The sequence below is a fragment of the Epinephelus lanceolatus genome, chromosome 3, assembly GCF_041903045.1.
Source record: "Epinephelus lanceolatus isolate andai-2023 chromosome 3, ASM4190304v1, whole genome shotgun sequence".
NCBI lineage: Eukaryota > Metazoa > Chordata > Actinopteri > Perciformes > Serranidae > Epinephelus > Epinephelus lanceolatus.
Window position 1 is genome coordinate 19,440,923 of NC_135736.1, and position 17,975 is coordinate 19,458,897.

The 17,975-nt window shown below is 41.2% G+C and overlaps 1 protein-coding gene across 2 annotated transcripts; it reads right to left on the reverse strand.

Annotated features, from left to right (window-relative positions):
- Positions 1–2,712: 2,712 nt before the first annotated feature.
- On the reverse strand, positions 2,713–15,831 carry LOC117254899 (somatostatin-like receptor F_48D10.1). 2 transcript variants are annotated; one of them, XM_033623351.2, is made up of 6 exons: positions 15,620–15,831; positions 14,269–14,889; positions 12,077–12,217; positions 11,618–11,890; positions 8,858–9,004; positions 2,713–5,603 (listed from the first exon to the last, which is right to left on the reverse strand). In XM_033623351.2, the coding sequence occupies exons 2-6, from the start codon at positions 14,848–14,850 to the stop codon at positions 5,376–5,378; spliced, it is 1,371 nt and encodes a 456-aa protein (XP_033479242.1). In that variant the 5' UTR covers positions 14,851–14,889; positions 15,620–15,831; the 3' UTR covers positions 2,713–5,375. The 2 variants fall into 2 exon arrangements, with proteins under 2 accessions (XP_033479242.1, XP_078022204.1); XM_078166078.1 differs by having other exon boundaries at positions 14,269–15,831.
- Positions 15,832–17,975: the final 2,144 nt, after the last annotated feature.

Sequence of the window (17,975 nt, forward strand, 5' to 3'; positions counted from 1 at the left end):
TGCAATTCCTCCACTTCTCTGGAGTAAATTATTCATTCATTCATTCATATTCATAAAGTCATGATGATATGAGGTAAGTCTGATAAAAATATTCTAAACTCTCTTAGATCTTTGTCTCCTTCCCAATCAATGTTGTGACCGATCCAAGTTGCTGAAGTTTCTCCATACGTCATATGATATCACTTGAGCCCCAGAAGCTATGGAAAAAAACTAGTTCATTCTCTGGATCAAAGACTTTCTTACCTGCTGTCCACAGAGAGACTTTGCCAGGGGAAACATGTCAGATGTGCTCACTGTGAGCACAGGCTGCCCGCAAGGATGTGTTCTCTGCCCTGTGCTATCCTCTCTGTTTACTAATGAATTTATGATCAATGAGAATCTTTTAGATTGTTTGAATATGCTGACAACATGGCCTTAATTGGTATTTTACATCAAACAGACCCATCAGGTGAAGCTGCCTACCTGGCTCACACTACAGCCGCTCAAACATGGCGTCACATCAGCAAGTTAGAAATTAATGTGGCCAAGACTAAACAGCTGATTATCTGCACAAAATAAGATCTGAAGACAGAGGTAGTTTCACCCAATGGCCAACATGTTGAAACTGTGGAAATTTTTAAACACCTTGGTACAGGTCTGGACTCCCTCATGAGCTTCTCTGGATATCCTGAGTATATTTTCAAGAGACGCTCACAGCGACATTATCTTCTTGGGAAGCTCAGTGGCTTCAGTGTTAGCCAGCAGATTTTAGAATTAGTGTACCACACTATGGTTGAGAGTGTTGTAATGTTTCACCTTCCTGTCTGGTACAGTTACATCCAAGAATAAAAACTCTCTAGACATGCGACATGCAAAATAGTTGGCGAGACACAAAAGTCCTTGACCCATCTCTTTACAGAAAGGACGAGGAAGAAAGCGAGGAGCATCTTGGCAGATAGCTCCCAGCCTCTCTTTAGCCAGTTTGAACTCCTGAGCTCCGGGAGGTGCTACAGAGTCCCTCTGGCAACTAAAATTGTATTTAAAAGTCCTTCATCCAAAGTGCCATCAGTATCCTCAACTCAGCAAAGTGACTGATGGGTTTGTTTGGTGAGCCGAAGGCAAATTTCCACCCATGATGGACAACGATATCTTACTATATAATGACGAAAACTATGGGTGTGTAAGTCTGCGTGTCTGTTCCACGTTTTTCTCCTCACTGACTTGGTCAATCCATGTGAAATTTGGCACAGTGGTAGAGGGTCATGGGAGGATGCGAATGAAGCAATATTACATCAATTGGCCAAAGGGGGGCTCTATAGCAACCGATTGAAATTGCAAACTTTGAATGGGCATATCTCATGCCCCCTATGTGGTAGAGACATGAAACTTTGCACAGAGATGCCTCTCCTCATGAGGAACATAACTTCCGGTTATATAGATTTTCCGCCATTTTGAATTTTTTGAGAAACACTTAAAATGGATCTCTTCCTAGGAAGTTTAACCAATCTGCGTGAAACTCGGTGAACATAATCTAGGGACCAATATCTAAAGTTCCCTCTTGGCAAAAGTTGGAAAACTTACTAAAACTGAGCTTCTATAAGGCAATGAATATTGCGGAGGGCGTGGCTCATCACATAAAGGTGTATCACATCTCAAGGGTTTCACCGATCACCACGCAACTTTGTAGGCATATGACCACACATAATCTGAGGGGACCCCTCCATTATTGACCCAATCAAACAAAATGGGGGCGCTAGAGAGTTAATTTCTTATCCAGGCCTAACTGCCACATAGATTTTTACTAAACTTGGTAGATATGTAGAACAGGACGCCTCAAGGTGACTGGAGAAATTTAACTCTAATTGGCGACTGGGTGGCGCTATAACAACAGAAAAATGCTTAAAAATGGCTAAAATGCGACCCATCACTGTGGCTCCCCCTGTGGCCAAATGTTTCACTTTTATTTTCGTACTATCAAATTCACAAAATCTCTGTCTGAATACATTGCTCTTCTTAATGGGTCGAGTTGACTATTTAATCTGCAATTTCCTATGACCTATATCCCAAGCACACACTATGTGAAACTGTATGTGGGCAACTGTGCACTCAATGGGTATGGACTAGTATTATTATATTATATATTCTATTCAAACTAGTAAGTGAAGCTTGATTTTATAATATTTTATTGCAGCATTGAAGCAATTTGGCAGAAAACTTGGTTTCAATTCTTTCTATAATCTTGAATAGTCATTATTTAATAAGCAACAATCCGTTTTAAGGTTTTAAGGTTAAGTGAATCTGTTTCATCAGGACTGTGTGAGAGTGGAGGGATTATATTTAAATGACAAAATAAGCAAACAACCCATCTACACACTCGCGTCTACGCCTCATGTCTGCACTCTACTACGACCAATTCAGAGAGGACTCTGAAAGAAGAAACCACTCCGCCTGGTCAGTCTGCCTGCCCTCTGCCATCTTGCTTCAACCTGCCCGTCTACATCGACTCTGCCTTGAACATTCAGTCTATTGCCAGCACCTAGCTCTTCAAATAAACTCACTGAACTCTTACTCTGCCTCTCGAGTCTGCTTTAGGGTTCCAAATATTACTACAAACCTTAACAAATTCATTTTTAGCATATTTGAATTTTAGGCGGGATGTGTACGCCTCAATATATATTATAAATACAGCCTTTAATCAGCTGTAGGAATGCACAGACATACCAGGTTCAGAAATGTCTTGCTTTTCATCACACAGTTTTATTCCAAAGAAACCCAACAAACATACAGCACTCAAGAATCTCAACATTAACTGTATATAATCTGGTAAAATATACAATATTTTTTTTCTGTGTTTGCATGTGAAAGCTTTTCAGTCTGAATGGTCTTGATTGTTTTCTTCTTCCAGGGACAGCTTCCATTAGTTTCTCTGTCACTGCCTCCTCTCATTATAGTCACCTAATTCACTGCATGCCATTGATTCTTTTTCTCTACAGAGGAAAAGTAGCTGAAAAAGTATAAACATCCATCACTGACAGTCCAAATGCATTCTCACTTCTATATGTCCAGGTGCAATAAATTAATTTCATTTATTTGATTTCAATCAGCATTTATCAAATATTACAATGTCTGCTTTTATCAAAGGATTGTGTGGTGATATAATATAGAGGCCAGAATATAGAAACTGTTCACATATGCAATGATAAAGCAATACTTGAGGTGTCCTAACATACAGTTGGCAAGAAGAAAGGTTGTGTTCAAATTGTCACATGTTTTTAAAGTTCGTGCAGAGTAAGATAAGGTCTGTATCACCAAGCAGCTCTAAACTAAGGTGTGGCACACCTCAGGAATGTTGTTGCTATGGTTACCTGCCTTATCTTACTGTATGATTTTTAAAAGCACTTATGAGCCAATCGGAAACAAGTATTTTCTATGGCAAGGGTAAATAATTCTCTTCCACCTGTTCTAAACACAATACAGGACCTTTCATAATCAAAGCTTAGCATTTCAGTGGCTAATGGAAGCTGTGCCGGCTCAGGTACTCTGCTGCCAGTCTGATCAGAATTAGCCAGTGTGTATGTATATGTAATCTAATCTATGAAATAAGGCGCTGAGCAAAACATGATCACACAATAACACTAGCCACAATATATACTGCTATAAACCCTGAATTTACCAGCATCATGTACTGCAGAGAGAAACATGTATACACATGCAAAACAGCCACAAATGCACACGTACACACACGCACATGACGCACAAATGCACAAAGACACAAATAAAGGAGCAGTGTGGAAGATTTAGGGGGATTTAGTGGCATCTAGTGGTGAGGACTGCTAGTTACAACCAGCCAAACCTGCTCCCAGTTAGAATTCCTTTAGTGTTCATTGTTCAGGAGGTTTTTACCAGGAGCCAAAGTATCCACAGAGGTCTCTTTCTGTCCAAAACAAATGGAGCAGGTGATTCAAACCGGAAAAAACACTGAATAAAGCAGTTTCACGTTATAAATCAGTGTTTCTATTATACTGTTTGGCATGCTGAAGACGGGTCCTGCAAATGTGTGCTCACCTATCTTCTCAGATAACTTGTGTCTTTTTTCTGATCCAGACTTTCAGGAGGTTTTTACCGGGAGCCAAATTATCTTCCTCGAGTTGTCCTCCTCTACAAATCAAATGGACGCCATGATTTAAACCTGTAAAACACTGAATAAAGCAGTTTGTTGTGAAGGGGCTGCTAACTTCGGTGGAAGAACCAAAGATGTGAATGGCCCTGACTAGAGCCAGTGTTTCTGTTGTTCATTCTGGGCTACTGTTGAAACATGGCGGTACAACATGGCAGATAACATGGACAAGGACCCACTACCTATAGAGATATAAACATCTCATTTTAAGGCAACACATACACAACAATTTCTATTTTCAGGTGATTATACACTAAAGAAAAATGCTTCTTATATTATATTATATTTCTGCCAATATATCTCCCTATATCCTACACACTGAACCTTAAAATAACATTTATATACAAAGAGGTCAGAGGTTTTGTACTCAATGCTGGCTATATGTTTGCAGAAAACCACATTGCAGGGAACGAGTCACATTTTTGTTAATTAAGAAGCTGATAAACTGCAAGCAAACCATTTAAAAAAATACAAATAGCATACAGAAAAAGATTACAGCAGACTTTTTCCACAAAGCTGTTCACTCGTCACAATTTATCCATTTAAATAAAGTGAAGAGAACAAAGGTGAGAGGGAACTCGAAACACAAAAATACATTTTTACTGTAATACAGAAAAAAACATGATACTGAATCAGTGCATTGTGCTGTTTAATTAAAGCTGTAGTAGGTGAGCTTTTATCTGAAAATTCCTTTCATTTTTTCCACACTGAACCATAATGTGTGTTTGCAAATAGAGAGAAAACTCTGTAATGCCCGGTTTACCAAATAAACTTGAGATATACCTGCAGGAAATCTTCTCCACTGGCTTTAAATGTGTCCTCAGTGGCATTTTTGGTTCGGAAAAGGAAATACATTCTTACATTTAGTGTGACACATGAAAGAAGGAAACTGTGAGCATTCCTGCGTCTGTTGAGAAGCCTTGATGTTTGCTGAAAGTGGCTGGAAAGGCACTTATGTCACATGGCTGGATGGAGAGAAAAACAGGGCTTGTTGAAGAGCTGGGCGAGTCATATAGATACACACTGAGATATGAAAAATAGAATGAGTGTTCATGTCGTCCTGGGAATGGACTTTTACATTACAGCTGCAGAAAAGCATCCATTTTTGCTTTTTTGATCAGCTAATCCAATCCCTGTGCTTCCACATCTGTAGTCTTACATCATGCTATTCCTCCATAGCTTCTCTTTTCACTTCCTTAAACGCCTGATGTTCATCACTCTATAGCTCCTGTTCCTGCGGAGCTATGGATGCAGGGGAGGAGGGCGTAGTCAGGGCAGTGACGGTGGGAAGTTCAGCCGAGGTTACGATGGAGGTTAGCCTGGAGACTGCTGTAGTAGCGGTGGGTCCGGTTCCTGGGCAAGTGGAGAGAGGCTGACATGTAGGGGTGGAGCGGTGAAGGTCTGCCGCTGTGTGGGAGGTGGGCGAGCCTGGAGCGTGAGGAGAGATCTTCAGAAAGAGGAAGAAAAGAGTCATGGAGGAAGGAAATAAAGGAAGAAGGCAGCAAAATGATAGAGGATAAAACAAATGATGGGTGGCATGTTGATGGAGAGAGGAGGGAGGGGAAGGTGGAAAAATAAGTTAATTCACCTCCAGGTTACCTAGATGAGTATACGTTGTGTTTAAAGCACACGTTTCCAGCCTTAGAATATTTGTTACTAGGCAGCGAGGAAACAATATGATTCTGCAAAAAGGTGAATAATACAAGCCTATAATAAGCTGTTTTTTTGCAGTAATTACCATGAACTTGCTGCAGCCTTTGCTGCGTTTCCCCTCATTATTCCCTGTCAGCCTCCCAACAAAAATATAGTGATTTTAACTGTGTGTGAGGAAAATCATCTCCACAACCTGTCAGCATTCAGCAGCAGATTAAATTTGTGTGTGGAGTGTTGCTGGGAGGTCTATCTGTATTTCTTCAACACCACAAGAAAATATAGGGAAAATAAAGTTCAAGTTAGAATCCTTAAGAGTTTTATGAAATTAAACCTTTGTATTTAAGTGTGTTGTTTTTATTTAAGTATTTATTGTTAGTTGCAGTGTCCGCCCTTCCCACACTGGATTTAAAACCCTGATAAATTAAAAATACATTTTCCCAGTTTGAATCTTGTTTCCCTCTGTTGATTGTCAAAAATGTCAAAAAATCTGCATTGGAGCATTTTTACATCAAAATCCCTGGTCTCAAATGTGGATGACTCATCCTGCACTCAGGGGCATTTACAAAAGTTCATCCAATCAAATGAAACTTTGGGCAAATAGACACTGCAGTCAAATAAACACACACTACACCTGAGGGTTGTAGAAGCTAACAGAGCTATATGGAAAGAGGTAGGAGGAGATGTGTGTAAAGTTATTAGTAAGATAAGATAAGATAATCAGCAAAACATTTGCTTTTATTAAAAAAAAAAAAAAAAGCTAAGGTCTTATTCATTCACCCTCATCTTCCTCCTGATCTAACAGTGAGGAAGGTGTGTGGAGCCAACAGTCCACTCCGCTGTAGCTCAGTATTGTGCTAAACTCTAAGCCCACCCACACACGAGGGTTTTGCAGGAAACAATGCAGCATGTATTCTAGTATAATTTGATCCCATTGATAACAGCGCGTTTACCGTCCACTGAGTTTACACCTTATCAGAGATGTAGCAAGTAACTGGTATTAGGCTGTACTTGCTGTTACCACCATGATCCCATATATGACTAAATTAATGAGTGACTGTGTCGGTCACTCTGTCATTTTCTAACCTGTATCAAGAATTGTTGGCTGGGAGGTTAAACTGAATGAGATCCTGCCTGAGAATAAACATTCATGTTGGAATGTGAACCAGTAAACCCTCTGGGAGTCAATTGGTCGGCAAAGAAATTGCCAATTTATAAAAAGGGTCTCTGGTGCAAAGTGTGTGTGCGTGTGTGTCCACTCATGTGAAGATGAAAAGACATGACGTGAATATACCCTCTGATAATAACCAGCGATCCATGCATCAATAATTAAGCACTTAGACTCTCTAGGCTATGCTCTGTACTCCTATAGTCTGACTTATGGAGTACGTTTCGACTCCCTTGAGCCAGTGCCTGAAGAAGACAAAATACAGTTTGTGTGTGTGTGTGTGTGTGTGTGTGTGTGTGGGTGTGTGGTGGGGAAGTAGGTGTACCAAAAGAGTCAGCGCTAACAAACCGACAACACAAATTGTTGAATTCAGGATTGTCAGTAACTATATGTAAACATGCTTGACAACTAAAATGAAAGTAACAACCAACCACAAGTTTACTCGTGTTTGGCGTTTCCTACTTTATTTGCAGTTTTTTTTGTCAGTGTGTCTCTTGGATACTTGCTGCTTACAGTGTGGCACTTGGTCACTACCTTTTTGCAAAGCCCAGACCTCACCTGAGCACTGTGGGGATTACTTCTGTATATGTTGTACTTTTAGGTAAATCCTGCTAGGACTGGCACGAATATTTGCTGCTTCCAGCCTGCATTTGGTAACAAAGGATTTAACTTTTTCAACTCTGTTGTGTCTGACTGTTAGTGCTCTCTTTGCTTTGTCCTTTTGGAGCTAGGCCAACATTATTGTAATGTAGTATCACTTGACTCGCTGCTGACAGAGAAAAGCAGGAAGCAAGAACAGAAACAAGTGAGACTCATGAGTGTCACGTAGAACTCCCTGGGTAATGTAAATTATTTTGAGCCATTATGAATCACCCAGAAAACCTGATATGAAGAGGGCAGACAAGAGTATTGGCAGCTTGTGAGAAGTGACAGGGTGCAAGAAAAAATTACAGTACACCAAAGACTAACATGTAGGAGTGCCGGTACTGTGTACTGGTGAGTAGCGGCCCACATCCAGCACTGCCTTGAACCAGCTGAAGCGGTTGAAGGAGGCTTTGGGGAGCCACACTGCCAGTCTAATGCACCTCATCTCTCTTGTTCAAGTCATTTAATTGGAGACTTTGAAGCTCCGCACTCCAGAGACTGCTTTCTTCCTCTTTCTGACACACACACACACACACACACACACACACACACACACACACACACACATGCATAAACCTAATCTCATAATCTTTTTCTCCTGCCTTCAGAACTTTTTTATTGCCTCCATAGCAGCGTTAATTTACCATCCTTCCTCAATTAGCTGCTCTCACACACACACACACACACACACACACACACACATACACAAACGCACACCTGCCTGTTGATTTGTGTAGAAGTGTTAGACTCTCCATAAGTAGAACTGCCAAACCTGATGCATCAGACTAATTGGTGAGGCAGAGTGCTGCAGGGTGTGTGTGTGTGTGTGTGTGTGTGTGTGTGTGTGTTGAGTGTGTCACTTCTATAAAGGCCTGTTTGAGGGTTAAGGCTTGGTTTGAGGTTCAGGTTACAATTCAGTTTAGGGTAGGTTGGGGTTAGGGTAAGGGGCTAGGGAAAGCATTATGTCAATGGGGGTCCTTATAAAGGTAAAAGTATAAGGATATGTGTGTGTGTGTGTGTGTGTGTGTGTGTGTCTGTCTGTCTGTCTATTCTATACTGTCCTGAAAAATAGTCAGAATAGGGTAATTGCTGCACTAATCAGACACTTCTTTCATTATTACATCTCTCTGTCAATTTTTAATATATCCTTGTCAACTGAATCCCTTTTTGCCCGAAAAACCCAGTGACTACAAACACAGCAACAACTACACACAAACACACGCAGACACACACAGTACCTGGCTGCTCTGAGGATCGTGGTAGACCTGGTTACGAGGAGAGAGAAGGACGCAGTCGTGTGCTGTGGTCTTTTCAGTGCGCGGAGCACTGGGGTCGCCATCATCCACTCCATTGGCCTTGCACCTCATACTCCTAACACACAGCACCTGCAGGGCCACAACAGCAATCACTTGTAGAGACTACAGTGGCGATCTCACAGCCATTATGTTCAAGGTCCATTGACCTGTTACATCATAAAGTATTCTGAAATCAGTTGCAGTCTTATTCTAAGTTATATATATATACCAAGAACAATAACTAGAACGATAACTATAAATATATCATTTTAAAGATGAATATGAACTGAATAAAATGAATAGAAACACTGACAGCCAATCAAAATTCACCGAAATTCCTGGGCGTCACAACTGGATCTTGCACTATGTGCTCAGTGCCACTCTTTAAGAAAATTATCCCTCAATAGTGTGGACGCTTACATTGTCATTGCTATAGTTATTATTCTTTGTGTAAACTTAAAGGTCCAGTGTGTAAGATGTCAGTATATAATATTCATAACTATATTTTAATCAGTTTATGATTTTCTGAAACTAAAAATCATTGTGTTTTGGTTTCCTTAGAATGAACCCTTTATAGCTATATACATAGCAAGTTCTCTCCCACAGAGTCCACCATGTCATTCTACAGTAGCCCAGAATGGACAAACAAAACACTGGCTTTAGATACAGAACAGGCCAAAAGTTTGGACACACCTTCTCATTCAATGCGTTTTCTTTATTTTCATGACTATTTACATTGTAGATTCTCACTGAAGGCATCAAAACTATGAATGAACACATGTGGAGTTATGTACTTAACAAAAAAAGGTGAAATAACTGAAAACATGTTTTATATTCTAGTTTCTTCAAAATAGCCACCCTTTGCTCTGATTACTGCTTTGCACACTCTTGGCATTCTCTCCATGAGCTTCAAGAGGTAGTCACCTGAAATGGTTTCCACTTCACAGGTGTGCCTTATCAGGGTCAATTAGTGGAATTTCTTGCTTTATCAATGGGGTTGGGACCATCAGTTGTGTTGTGCAGAAGTCAGGTTAATACACAGCCGACAGCCCTATTGGACAACTGTTAAAATTCATATTATGGCAAGAACCAATCAGCTAACTAAAGAAAAACGAGTGGCCATCATTACTTTAAGAAATGAAGGTCAGTCAGTCCGGAAAATTGCAAAAACTTTAAATGTGTCCCCAAGTGGAGTCGCAAAAACCATCAAGCGCTCCAACGAAACCGGCACACATGAGGACCGACCCAGGAAAGGAAGACCAAGAGTCACCTCTGCTTCTGAGGATAAGTTCATCCGAGTCACCAGCCTCAGAAATGGCAAGTTAACAGCAGCTCAGATCAGAGACCAGATGAATGCCACACAGAGTTCTAGCAGCAGACCCATCTCTAGAACAACTGTTAAGAGGAGACTGCGCGAATCAGGCCTTCATGGTCAAATAGCTGCTAGGAAACCACTGCTAAGGAGAGGCAACAAGCAGAAGAGATTTGTTTGGGCCAAGAAACACAAGGAATGGACATTAGACCAGTGGAAATCTGTGCTTTGGTCTGATGAGTCCAAATTTGAGATCTTTGGTTCCAACCGCCGTGTCTTTGTGAGACGCAGAAAAGGTGAACGGATGGATTCCACATGCCTGGTTCCCACTGTGAAGCATGGAGGAGGAGGTGTGATGGTGTGGGGGTGTTTTGCTGGTGACACGGTTGGGGATTTATTCAAAATTGAAGGCACACTGAACCAGCATGGCTACCACAGCATCCTGCAGCGACATGCCATCCCATCCGGTTTGCGTTTAGTTGGACGATCATTTATTTTTCAACAGGACAATGACCCCAAACACACCTCCAGGCTGTGTAAGGGCTATTTGACCAAGAAGGAGAGTGATGGAGTGCTGCGGCAGATGACCTGGCCTCCACAGTCACCGGACCTGAACCCAATCCAGATGGTTTGGGGTGAGCTGGACCGCAGAGTGAAGGCAAAGGGGCCAACAAGTGCTAAACACCTCTGGGAACTCCTTCAAGACTGTTGGAAAACCATTTCAGGTGACTACCTCTTGAAGCTCATGGAGAGAATGCCAAGAGTGTGCAAAGCAGTAATCAGAGCAAAGGGTGGCTATTTTGAAGAAACTAGAATATAAAACATGTTTTCAGTTATTTCACCTTTTTTTGTTAAGTACATAACTCCACATGTGTTCATTCATAGTTTTGATGCCTTCAGTGAGAATCTACAATGTAAATAGTCATGAAAATAAAGAAAACGCATTGAATGAGAAGGTGTGTCCAAACTTTTGGCCTGTACTGTAGGACAATTAATGTTTTCCTGTCAGCAGCCATAATTCTCTTACAAGCTTCCCACACAGGAGAAGTTTCAGTTTATTGCAATGTTGCTAACGTACCACTAGATGCCACTAAATCTTACACACGAGACCCTTACAGTAAGTAATTTACCCCAAGACCAAACTTTTTTTAAACTTTAATATGTTTAGTATGAGGTTTTTGGAATGATCCAGGCTAGTTGTTACCCCCTGCTTTCAGTCTTTATGCTAAGCTAAACTAAATGGCTGCTAGCTGTCGCTTCATGTTGAACATAGAGACATGGGAGTGGTGCTGATCTTCTCATCGAACTCTAGCTTATTTCCCAAAATGTCAAACTACTTCTTTCTCTTTCACCTTTACACAGTTTTTATACTTTGGGGATTTTCATCCTACCTTCCTGAAGCTCTGTCTGAAGTTGTCCGACAGAAAGCCGTAGAGCACCGGGTTGGCACAAGAGTTAGCGTAGGACAGGATGACAGCAAAGAAGTAAATTCCGGCAGTAGCGCTGGACTCAGGGATGATGACCACCAGATTGACCATGTTGATGATGAAGAATGGCAGCCAGCAGAGCACAAACACCACCACTATCACCACCACCATCCGCGTCACCTTGCGCTCTGAACGCCGCCGCTTGGTGAAGCCCGCTCGCGCCCCTGACGACTTCATCTGCACCATTATGATGACAGTGAAGAGGATGGAAACAAGAGTGATCATGATGAAAATCAGGGGGAGGATGTTGAGGTTGATGGAAATGATCATTATGTTGATGCAGATTACAGTATGAATTTATACATGAGCTTTTTCAATCAGCCTTATACACACACACACACACACACACACACAAATACACACCTTGATAACGATCAGTAGGTAGCAGAGGCAAATGATTAGCAGCGGTCCAAAGAAGCCGACTGTGGCAGTGTAGAGAATGAAGGCTGTCGACCACACATTCTTTGGCTCGGGCCAGTTCATGTTGCAGGAGTTAAATGTGTCCTACAGGAGAATTAAATGAATATTACAGAAAATAACTATGGCAAATAAAAAATCAGCCATTATCCACTCAGTCAGACAGTGAGAAAAATATGAGGTAAACATTGCACTGTGAGGCCCACAGGATGTGTTAAACTACAAAGCTTTTCAATTATGCAGGAGGGGATGTTTGGAGAAACATAATCTGCTTCTGTGGGGCTTGAAGCAACATATTTTGTATTGTGGAAGACATTTCCAGACACTGTGTGTGCTTTGTGTGCTGGGAGGACTCAACTGTGAAGCCAGTAAGTAAAACATAACTTGTCCAATTGTTATTAAACCAGTGGCCTTCAGCAGTACAGCATGGCATGTATCATAGCATCTTTGTGAGAAGTTACATTCTCTGCCTACCTTTCCTCTAAAAGCATTTGTGTGACAGAAGTGGTTGCAATGCTTTTCCTTTAGTGCACACATTACATCTTCTGCTAAAATTCTTAACAAAGACTTCAATGTAGTGAACGTCAGTCTGTGTGTTCAGCATGTCAACAACTTGCGTATTCTTTACATCACAGCCCTTCAGGTCTAACCATGAATACAAGGTACAAGGAGACAAAGCATTTCCATGGAGTGAAATACCTCTAACCCAGCAGTTACAGAGCTACTTTCATTTAGAGATGTGTTTCTGGCCTCATGCTGGCAAATTAAGGTCTAATATTGCCTTTTATCTCTGTTTTTGGTCTCCACCAACTCTTGGGGGGAAATATCGGGAACTTTTGCCACTAATTGCTCCACTATGTTCACCAGTTATACGTTTACTGTGGATGACACTAAACTGACTAACTAGTTTTTGACTGTTGTTGTAACAGTTGTTTTAGAGAGCAGCAAAAGTAAACCTAAAACAGTTAAGTTCTGATCTATAGTACCAAAACAATGAGCTGAAATAGCCTACACTAAAACAGTGGTTCTCAGCTGGTGGATCATGGTTCAGAAGTGGGTCGTGGTTCCATTCTAAATGGACTGCAAGTGAATCATAAATGTGTCACATTTGTAAAAAAAAAAAAAAAAAAAAAAAAAAAAAAAGATTTTATTTTTAAATACAGTAATTTTCCAGCACATAGCTTTCATTAAGAAATTATGTTTTCTGCGGTAGAGTGAGTGACTAACCAACAGCTACTTGACAAAGACAGCAAACTGACTCAACGAAATGGACAAACACAAATGAATGTACTAAACTGTGGGACCTCGAACTAATAACTAAGCAGAAATCTGGACCCCATGGCTGGACCAGTTGAGAATCACTGTACTAAAACACTCAGTAGAGCTGAGGATAACTACAGAGTTGGGTGACATTCACTAGCAATATTGTTTAGAGCAGCTTCATCAAAATGTGTTAAAATGTCATCATCAAAATAAAAGAAATGCATATGGAGCAAGAGTGTGTGACACTTGTTTTCTATCATCAAGTCTACTGCCAGTGATCAGCACCTCCTTATGTGGTGTGGTGTGCATTACTTTTATTTTTCAGTTAAGGAATCCTTAACTCGGACTTTAAATCTCAACTAAAGGTTCTTTGTGCAACCGGCCTCTGGTTTTCAGTAGGTTTCTTTATAAATCTATCATATTCCCAAACATCAGTTTGTTTGAATACACAAACTTTTTCATCTTGCAACTATAAATGCAACTTTGCCAAAACACGAATTGGGGTACAAATAAGCATGTTTTAAATATTGGCAAGAAAGTCAGTGACTGTAATTTGCAAAGTGTCGCACTATTCCTTTAATTCTGATATTATCATTTATATTTTTAGTTATTTTCTTTAAGGATATCTTAATACAGATAGCAAGTTAAAAAGAAACAGAAATGATGAATTAAAAACTTGCTGGGGGGAAGCAATACACTGTAGGCAACTTAATAAACTGAAACCATAGAACTACAAAGCTATGGCTATTTAAGCAAGAGCCTTATTAATGTCAGGGATGGACTCACTGTGTAGAGAATTAATGACTGTACATCTGGGGCAGCGGTAATTGAAGCTAATTTGCAATTAATGTGGTGCTCAGGACTGCAGTTTCTACCTGAACATCAGAGAAGATGACCACAGGCAGGACCACCACAAAGGACACGGCCCACACGGCTGCGCTCACCACCTTGGCCACGCGGGGGTGTCTCCACTTGGTGCTGCGGATTGGATGAACCACAGCCAGGTAACGATCGATGGACATGACCGTCAGGCAGAAAATAGACGTGAACTGGTTCATAGAGTCTGCTGTCATGACCACGCGGCACAGGAAGGAGCCAAACGGCCAATAGGAGAGCACGTTCTGTGTGGTGAGGAAGGGGAGCCCGATGATGTAGAGCTCATCGGCCACAGCCAGGTTCAGGATGTAGATGTTGGTGACTGTCTTCATTTTGGCATAGCGCAGCACCACATAGATGGCCAGAGTGTTGCCAGTCAGACCCACCATGAAGACTGTGAGGGAGATGACTGCGGTCATCAGAGTGCTGCTGCCCTGGAAGGGCACACTTTGAGTGGACAGGTTGGAGGAGATGTTGAAGAGGTGGGGGTAGGAGAAGAGGAAGGGCGAGGGAGTGGCTCCAAAGGAGGAGTTGAGGTCTGATGCGAGGGGAAACCAGTAGGTCTGGTCTAGGGGCTCCATTGTGGGTGCCAGTTGTAGTTTTGTTTCCTCCTGTTCTAACTGAATTAGAAGAAAGCCTCTGCCATGTTAGTTACCATGCTTACTTTGGGGCAGAAACGGAACGGATAATCAGCAGCCACCACACTTTAAGGCATTAGATGAAAACAAAGAGAAAGTGTCTAATCTAGTTTGTCAAGTGTGAGTTTTTGCGCCCAAGAGAGAGAGAGTGACTCATAGCGTGAAAGTGTGCGCTCTGACCACAGCTGAGAACCGGTGCTCTTTTTATGGAAGTCCCTAGTGTGTGTCTTCTTCTTGCGCACCTTGCGCCACGAGCCAGCTTCAAAGAACAAGACGTGTTGCCATGTATCCTATTGTCTAACAAGTTTTCATTTCACAAGGAGTCGTAATCGTAATTACGCATCGCTGCTGTTAATGAACCAACCAAAGGTGTATAATTGTAGTCACCTCTACGGGGTCTTTGCGTTTTAATGGCACTGATTAGTAAACCCTCACCCTACCTCACACTGCAAACACACAGTTCATCCGCTGTGTCGCGCGTCAAGCGGCAGAACGCTGGGAACAGTGCCACAGCTTTTACGCACGGCAGATCTGCTTGGTTACAAGCTCTAAAATAATTCCCGCGTTACGATAATAGGTTATGCCCGCACAGGTGCTACCCCAACTCTTTGCTGAATGATTTGTTGTACTCCTAATACAAAGCTACATTTTTAAACTCACGCATACACTACATCAGTGTTTTACTCAGAGATCAAGACAAGAACATGCTTACTTTGGCGAGCAGCGAAAAAGTCTTTGTGTGATCAAATGAAAATTAGTAGCTCCCTCCAAACCAAACTCCTCATTGCCAGTTCAGTTCAATATCGATGGATAGCTTGTGTCCGAGCTCCCGATGGTTCGCTGTCCGTGGTGCTGAGCAGAATGTGTCAGCAGCAGCTCCCCGCTTCTCCTTCGTCCTTCAACTTTCTTCCCACACAGCTCTGCTGTTTCTTTGATACGATTTGTTAAGTGTGTGTGTGTGTGTGTGTGTGTAAGAGAGAGAGAGAGAGAGAGAGAGAGCTGCTTCAGAAAACGCAGCCGGTGCAAAGCAGCGGGGCTCTTCAGTCTGATCATACAGACACAGAGGAGTTAAATTTCAAGCTGTCACAATGTCATTCTGACACCTGGAAAGAAGAATGGCTAAAGTACATTTTCTCAAGTACTGTACATTATAGATGAAGATCAAGATTCACCAGCGGGCTCCCAGAATCTTCTATATTCAAAGACGGTCAGTGTGGAGGACCAACATCCCATCTGAATACTGAGAAATTGCTTTCTTCATTCAGAAGCATCTTAAAAAATGGCATTGCAAACAAAAGCTTCTCCACCAATTATTAAATACATTTCAGCTGGTGTGGTCAATACTTTTTTTCCCCTCTGTTATTCAGATTCATTGTACATAACTTTTTATGGTTATAAATGTCAGGATTTCTTTCTGTAGGTTTACGGTATAGACTAGTTTTCAGACCACCCCTTTCTTTAATCACCATAATGTCCAAAAAGTTCAACTGATGGGTATCAGACTGAATTGTGAACTGGAGATGTTTGTTTTTGGAATTAATGAGGTGATCACCTCATTAATTCCATACCGTAAACCTACAGATATAAACTCTCTCCTTCATGGGGAGTCTTACCATCCCACTCATTTAAAAAAGAACAACCCCATCTCTCAATTCAATCGTATCAAACGTATCTGCAGCTCGGATGAGGACTACATTAAACAAACTATTGATCTAAAAAAACGTTTCAGACAAAGAGATACAAAGAGGCCTGGATCGATAATGCTGCCTCGCGCTTTTCCAGTGTTTCCCAGAGTGACAGTGTTTCCATCACCACACCTAAGGAGTCGGAACAGAGAACTGTTTGTGCTATACAATATTCACCGCTTTCTAAGGACATTGAAAAAACTATTAAAAAACACTGGCGTATAATTGAATCAGATCCATCTTTGAAAAACTGTTTCTCTAAACCACCTAGAGTGGTTCTAAAAAGACCCCCAAATCTGTGCAACATACTCAATGGAGGCGATGTCAGACTGAAGGTTCTGGGAGCTTCTGTCTGACGCTCAGGCTAGATAATTAGTACTAAAAAAGAGGCGCCTCTAATAGTTTTTTTATGTAATATGATGGCCTTTACAGCCTGAGTCCTTCTGGGGAATATAAAAATCTGTTATGATGTATGTATATATGTATGTATCTATATGTGTATTTTTGCTATAACTATTTTTGAAATGTTTTATTGATTTGTATATGCTGATGAAAATGCACTACTGGTGTGCCAGGTCACATGACCAGGGTTTGGGACCTTTAAAGATGGCGTCTCCCTGCATATTCATTCTTTTAAGCATCTGAGGAAGAGTCGACATGGCTCGAAATGTCATGCTTTAAATAAATTACACTTGACTGGAGCTATTTTGGTTGGCGGACTTTATTTGTTTTTACATGATCCTGAATCCAGGACAAAAAATGTTGCCTCAGCTCAATGTTGTTCAAGTCAGATATTTCTCTGATATACAAGCATAAATCCACATTTCAATCATACTCAACTGTGATTGGCCAGTGCTATTTGCCAAAGCAAGATGTGTGCCAGCAGTCTGTATTTGAATGAAGACACCCATCTAAAGTATAAACAGAGATAACACTTAACCAAGGACATACCAAAAGGTATGTGTTAGTAATTTTCTAAATTATTTGGGGTTAAAGGATTTAACTGTTGTTAAAAGCATGGAAGAAAAACTTTGTTTCCGTGTGTTGTTAAATATAACAGTTTTGGCTTTGTTGCCTTTAAAAGACAGCACAATATACTGTAGAGAGATACAGGAAATGACACACAAAAAGGTTGTTGGCTGAAGTCAGACTGGGAACATTTACCTGATATGTGTTTAATGTGTTTGATGCTTTAATGACACTACACCCGTACCTGTGAAAGGTAAGAGTGTGGTATCCTTGCTGTGTTTCCTACAGTGAAGGACTGGCAAAATGGTCAAATACCATCAGGGTTGGTCAACAGGGGGCTGCTGAGACCTCTCAGGATGAACCAATGTATTGATTTAAGATATAAAAGGAATAAAAAAAGAATGAATAAAGAGT